At 39.3% G+C, this 6460-nt stretch overlaps 1 protein-coding gene across 1 annotated transcript in view; it reads left to right on the top strand.

Annotated features, from left to right (window-relative positions):
• LOC106525979 (uncharacterized) overlaps window positions 1-6460 on the top strand; it is a 19353-nt gene that overhangs the window by 1929 nt on the left and 10964 nt on the right. Inside the window, exons 8-17 of the mRNA XM_014020387.1 lie at window positions 906-1009; window positions 1120-1149; window positions 4467-4520; window positions 4588-4623; window positions 4697-4744; window positions 4821-4956; window positions 5087-5193; window positions 5297-5341; window positions 5423-5561; window positions 5670-5773. Of these exons, the coding sequence (XP_013875841.1) occupies window positions 906-1009; window positions 1120-1149; window positions 4467-4520; window positions 4588-4623; window positions 4697-4744; window positions 4821-4956; window positions 5087-5193; window positions 5297-5341; window positions 5423-5561; window positions 5670-5773 (803 nt within the window). The remainder of the gene's footprint in view (window positions 1-905; window positions 1010-1119; window positions 1150-4466; window positions 4521-4587; window positions 4624-4696; window positions 4745-4820; window positions 4957-5086; window positions 5194-5296; window positions 5342-5422; window positions 5562-5669; window positions 5774-6460) is intronic.

The raw sequence follows: 6460 nt of genomic DNA, 5'->3' as shown, positions 1-6460 counted from the left end.
GTTTCACTTTTTAAATGGAATTACTGAAATGAATCTACTTTTTCATGATATTCTAATTTTATGACCAGCACCTGTAAATGCTTGAGTAAAAAACTGTTTTTAGGAGTTTCTTGAAAGAGACAATGTTATCTTAGGAGCGCAGATTAAAAAGGAGTTTGTTCCAGATCCTGGGGGCCACAGATGAGAAGGCACGGTTACCACGTGTCTTAAAGAGTGAGTGGAACAATAAGGAGATTTTGATCTTGTGAGCAGAGGTCCCATCTGGGGGTTGTAAGGGGAGATGAGTCTTTTTAATGTATTTTGGGGCTTGGCCATGAAGAGCTCTGAAGGTGAGGACCAGGATTTTGAACCAGATTCTGAAATGAACTGGAAGCCAGTGAAGTTCTGCTAGGATCGGGGAGATGAGGGTGAATTTGGAGGTTCGAGTTTAGGAGTTTTGCTGCCGAGTTTTGGACAAGCTGAAGACTATTAACTGTTTTCTGGTTTAGGCAGGTGAACAAGGTATTACAATAGTCTAAGCGGCTAGAAATGAAGGCATGAATTCCCATTTCCAAATCTGAAGTGGACAGCAGTGGTCGGAGTTTAGAGATTCCGATGTTGAAAGTAGCATGTGGAAACCAGATTCTGTCTAGAGACAGATCTGAGTCAAGATTTACTCCCAGGTTGCGCACATTCTGCTGGACAGTTGAACTCAAGGAGCCGAGATGTTCTTTTGTCTTGGATTATATTATCAGGGGCCAGGATCAAGGTCTCTGTCTTGCGAAGGTTTAAGAGAAGCAAGTTTTCAGACAGCCACTGGTTAACTTTAGTGACACTGTAATATGATTATTATATAATCATATTTTCAAATGAGTTTTTTTTCTAATACAGTATCATAATTTCTGTCTTCACTGGTTTCTCCACAGCTGCCAGGGGAAAAACAGTTGTGTTATCAATGCCTCAAACTCTGTGTTTGGAGACCCCTGTGGGGGAACTTTTAAGTACCTGGAGGTGGCTTACGCCTGTCAGTGTGAGTACACAGGATTTATTTTACATCAAACTATGAATCATGGTCTAAATCTGACAAATGACATCATGTGAAATTACCTTTTAACCACTTTACATGTATTTTTTTTTCAGTTCCTCAGGACATGAAAAACCAGCCTGTGTAAAAATCACTTCATTTCCAATAAACAAGGTTCAAAATCAATGGTTTGTGTTGACTGGTTTCTAATTTTGTTAAATGAGTTACTGTGCACTAAAGGAGCTTGAACATCAGTTCAGAGGAAGGTATTTTGGTTTAGTTTGATAGATCTTGGAGGGGAAGCAAAGGGAATTTCTCTGAACAAATGGATTTATTGTAAGATAATAGCAATAGCTGTTACTGACTTTAATACTGTTAGCTGTTAGTATCCCCTGTAGCTGCTCATGAGCATAGAAATTAATAGGGCAGACAATTTCCTAAATAAATACCAATACTAATGTTACATTTTGTGGCATGTTTTCTGTGAAATATAGGTTACTTTTAATCGGGTATTTGTGCACAAAGTTCTTATTTTTTTTTCTACCACACCACAGGATCTTAAAAATAATTAAAAAAATGCCTCCTGCTACCCAAACTTATTTTGTATTGTCAGAGAAATTGATCACACAGATCAAACGCAGCTTTCTGGGTTAGATTTCTAAATTTTGAGGAATGATTTTGCAATAACTCTCCAGATTAATAAAGTCAAATGGGGGCAAGATAACATGAGACTTTCTAAAATATGAAAGTACAAAAACAAAACTGAACTATGGGTAAGGCCCTAAAAGCAAGATTCAAACTCTCAAATGGATGATTTCCTGACCGCAGCTCTGTTACCACAGTTAGATCAGATTAGTTATGTCCTATCTTCTTGGCAAAAATAAGTTCTGATCCCTTTTGTCAATTTTTGGTGTTCAGTTCAAGCTTGCTCTGTGGTGCATATAGATCAAAACAAAGACATTAAAAATAAGAAATATTTGGTTCAGATACAGAAATAATGTAAAATAGTTCATGTTTGTTACAGCATGTCCTACAGAAATATGTATTGGTTACAAAACTTGCTGAAATACACATCAGCTGACAAATATTTCTGATACACTGTTTCTGTGGCAGTCTGTCAGTCAGACACCACTCTTCCTGATGGGTGTTGGCTGATTGCTAACAGCTTTAGCTCATCTCCCTCATCACTGGGTTTGAGTCATCTGATCTTTGCTGGATCACAATCTGTTATGGTTCCAGAGACTGGTTTCCCTGTTTGAAGGTCTCTCACCTTTSTGTTTTACTTGTCTCCAACATCTCCTCCTGTTTCTCTGAAGTTCCTCTCGTGGGTCAGCACCAGGAAAGAGAGACACTCGCCTGAATTCTGGATTCTTGCTCAATAAGCTGCCATAATCTATATTTGATYGTATCATTCCTGTGTATATTTTTTCAATGCTGTTCTATCTGCTCACCATTCTTCTCCTGCTAAACAYCTCATCATACTTAAGACTCTTACATTTATCAACATGTTTTTGGATGTGAATGTTCCATATTACTTTTCCAAATTACTTTTGTCAAACCATATTCCTAAAAATCGTACGCTCTTTACCCACTCTTTATCTTGTCCATACATTTTCAACACTTTTAGTTCTGTAATTCTTTTTTTAAGTAAATATCATTGCTTTTGTTTTCCCCACTGAGAATTTATATGCCCATTTTTGTACATTATTCATAGCTTTTTGTATCCAGTTTGTGTTCCTATGTAGTTTCTCATTTCTCCCTCAGTCAGCCACTCACACCTGTTGCCACTCCCTCAGCCCACCTGCCTCTCATCTCTCATCAGCCCAAGTAGGGGTCTGTGCGGACGAGTGGGCGTGTCACAAGGAAAGGCGATTCTAAAGTGACACACCTGATTTGAGGGACTTTGTTAAAGGGAGACACCTGACTGGACAAGCAAAAAAGGAGCGAAACCGTACGTCACCACCTCATCGGACAAGAACAAAAGGGGCGTTGCTGTACGGCACCACTTTTTCTGGAGACCCCTACTTGGGTCACATTTCTCCAGGTTAACCTTAGTGTTGGGGTCAGGCTGTAAAGAGATCGAGCAGGATCTAAGGATACCATCATGTAGGCCTCGTAGCCCACAGAGTTTATGCTTTTGACACGCCCACTCTTGTGACACGCCCACTTTGCTTTCAAAGATAACCCCTTCTCCATCAGCCTGACCCTATAACTCCTTCCATCTTCACCTCAGCAGATTATTGCATCAGAATGTGTTGTGTTTTCCATGACGTGGCTGCCCGTGTTGTTGCTTTGTGGTTTTCCCAGAGTTTTCTCATTTGTTAGCATTCTTTCTTTTAATTCTTCAAATAAATCGGTTTCCTTTCTGACCTTCTCACTTGGGCGTACTTTATCTGCATCTGACATTTCCTCCTCTATAGTTTTGTTTTTATGGTTTAACATATTTTATTCTTGACCTTGCATTTTTATTCAATATTTGAAGCACGTCGGCTAATGACTGTTGTTTCATGTGCTAAATAAATAAAGTTGACTTGATTTTAGAGAGGCCTCTTTAGTCCACCCTTACAATCTGTACAGGAATCCATGCACCTCACTGCTTTACCCCATGAAGCTTTAATTTCATTTAATTAAACAAATCTGGTTGCTACCATCCTCTAACTGTTTGAGACAAACTTTAAATCTTTTGAGTTAGCTGCTCTTCTCTCTAGTTCGTTAGCCTCTTCCAACTCAACTTGTTGGGAATCGTTTTCACTCCTGCCAGACTGGATGTGTGCCAACCTCCCCTCCTGAGTTCATCAGTTCATTGTTCTCAGGTCCAACTGAATAAATACTGAGCGTGTGTCTCCTGCCTCCTCAGTTTCACTGAACACCAGAATTAAACCATGCTGTTGTGAAGGAAAATGAAGTGGTCATCCATGTATTTAAGTTTTGAATGTATTTTACTTGTTTCTTTCATGTTTAACTTATTGTATGCTTAAGGTCATGACATATTCTGAATCATTTCAACTGATGTTGTAAGCTTCCAGTAGAGCATCTCAAAATAAGTGTTACACACACACACACACACACACACACACACACACACACACACACATTCTGCACAACTGGATTGCAGAACTATTTGTTTGTTTTTATTGCAATGTGAACATGAAGTAAGAGACAACGAAATGGCAAGTAGAACCACATTCTAAAGTGTTTTCCTCTATTTAAAGACCACAGAACAAGTTTTATCTGAAACTAGGAATTTTTGGTGCTCGGTTAAAGAAACACTCCTTGCATGTCAGAAATAACCAGTTTAGGGACTTGTTTCTGCTAAAGGTATAAAAGATGCTTTACTGGGGCTGTGTCCCCAGACTCAACTTGTATTGTTATATGCATGTTGACTCTCGTTTTATTGCAACAAAATCACTCAGAGACCATTGCAGTGAAGAACTTTTCTGATCACGTATTTCTGCACATTGTTTAACAGACATGRAAAAGTTGTTTTCCACCACACTGTTCTTCAGCTCTGCTCTTTGTAAGTACATTTGTACTAATGTGACTTTTTATTTTTATTTTTTGAAAACTTTTTTCCTCTCTTTCAGTGCTGCTGGCAGCAAGCTGTCTGCTTGTACATGCAGGTAATTATGTTTTATGCAGGTGTGTTTAATACGTTTTGATCGTTTTTTCAATGCTTTTATTTTGTAACAAYAGAGACTGTTACCACTTGCGAAGAGGCTGTGCCCCAACGTCTRAGCTGCGGTATGACATTTTTAATTACTGCAGGTTGAATTTAACAAAATGTCTTGTCAGATTTTATTTTTCTGTGCTGTAATAGGATCTGGAGTGATCAGAGTTCTGTTCTCAATGTATGGACGTCTGGACAGTGGGACCTGCAGCGTGGGGAAACCCTCAAGCCAAACTAGCGACACCAGCTGCTCTTTGGAGGGCGTCATTGACACAGTCAGGCAGAGGTAAGCGAAGTCCCCTGTGTTTAGGAGAAAAACTATTTGTTTATTCAGTTTTAAAATAAAGGTGTTATTAAGTTTGGTGTATTGGTGACTCAGTTTAAGTCCAGGTCCTGTATTTTCTTATTTCTTGCAGATGCAATGGAAAAAAGGTGTGTGTATTGGTCCCCAATCGCCTTGGACCTGATCCATGCTTTGGTACTGCCAAGTACCTGCAGACCATCTACACCTGCACGCCAGCTAGTCAGTATAAGATGAGCTTAAATACAGACCCCTTTTTTTGGTGGGGTGGCAAATGTAGACATGGAGGAAAAATCTGATCACAAAACCTGTTTTGTGTTTTCAGTTCATCTTGTAATATGTGAGCACTCTCAGGCAGACCTGCAATGTGGTAAGATCTGATTTTTCTCCCACTTAGATATTTTTACATCTTAAACAAGGCACTCATCTGTWTTTCTGTTTTCGTTCTCAGACGAAGGACTGACAATCTCTATCTTCAGAGCTGATTATGGACGCAGGGACAAGACCACGTGCAGCGCTGGGCGTCCATATGTTCAGCTCCAAAACACAGCCTGCTCAAGCCCCACCAGCAACAGCAAAGTTGATGACAAGTAATAGATGCAAAGAGAACCACGATGTTACTTTTAACAAAGACAGCCTTTCGAATCTGGAAGATCAAATTCTAGACAATTTATCTGTCTTCACTGGTTTCTCCACAGCTGCCAGGGGCAAAACAATTGTGTTCTAGATGCATCAAACGCTGTGTTTGGGGACCCCTGTGAGGGAACTTTTAAGTACCTGGAGGTGGCTTACGCCTGTCAGTGTGAGTACACCGGACTTATTTTACATCAAACTATGAATCATGGTCTAAATCTGACAAATGATATGTAAAATTACATTTTAACCAGTTCACATGTATTAATTTTTTTCCTTTTTTGCTGTTCCTCAGGACATGATAAACCAGCCTGTGTAAAATCACACAATTCCTCCATTGTTTCCAATAAACAAGGTTCAAAATCAGTGGTTTTGTGTTGACTTGTTTTACTAATTTTGTTAAAATTGAGTTACTGTGCACTGAAGGAGCTTGAACATCAGTTCAGAGGAAGGTATTTTGGTTAAGTTTTTGATAGATCTTGGAGGGGAAGTAAAGGGAATTTCTCTGAACAAATGGATTTATTGTAAGATAATAGCAATAGATGTTACTGACTTTTAATTCTGGTGGAAAAACATGCGTTGTTCAAAATGGTATGTCCGAATAAACAGGAATCAGCTGGATTTCTTCTTAAAACTTTATTTTCAATCTTCTGACTCCATTCAGGTTCACAGTACAGCACACAGGCCTCAGTGTAAGACCTTGGGCTGAATCAAAACAAAACAAGAGCCCTGCTCTGAACAGAGACTCTGCAACACACTCACAACTTATTGCTACAATAATAACTAGACATGGGTTTTTACGATGTAAAAACAAGTGTGCATTGCCTTGTAGCATGCCTTTGCCTGCAGCTTGAAC

This window comes from Austrofundulus limnaeus, unplaced genomic scaffold, assembly GCF_001266775.1.
Source record: "Austrofundulus limnaeus strain Quisiro unplaced genomic scaffold, Austrofundulus_limnaeus-1.0 Scaffold251, whole genome shotgun sequence".
In the NCBI taxonomy this organism is placed as follows: Eukaryota; Metazoa; Chordata; class Actinopteri; order Cyprinodontiformes; family Rivulidae; genus Austrofundulus; species Austrofundulus limnaeus.
This window is presented reverse-complemented; position numbering and strand designations above follow the sequence as displayed.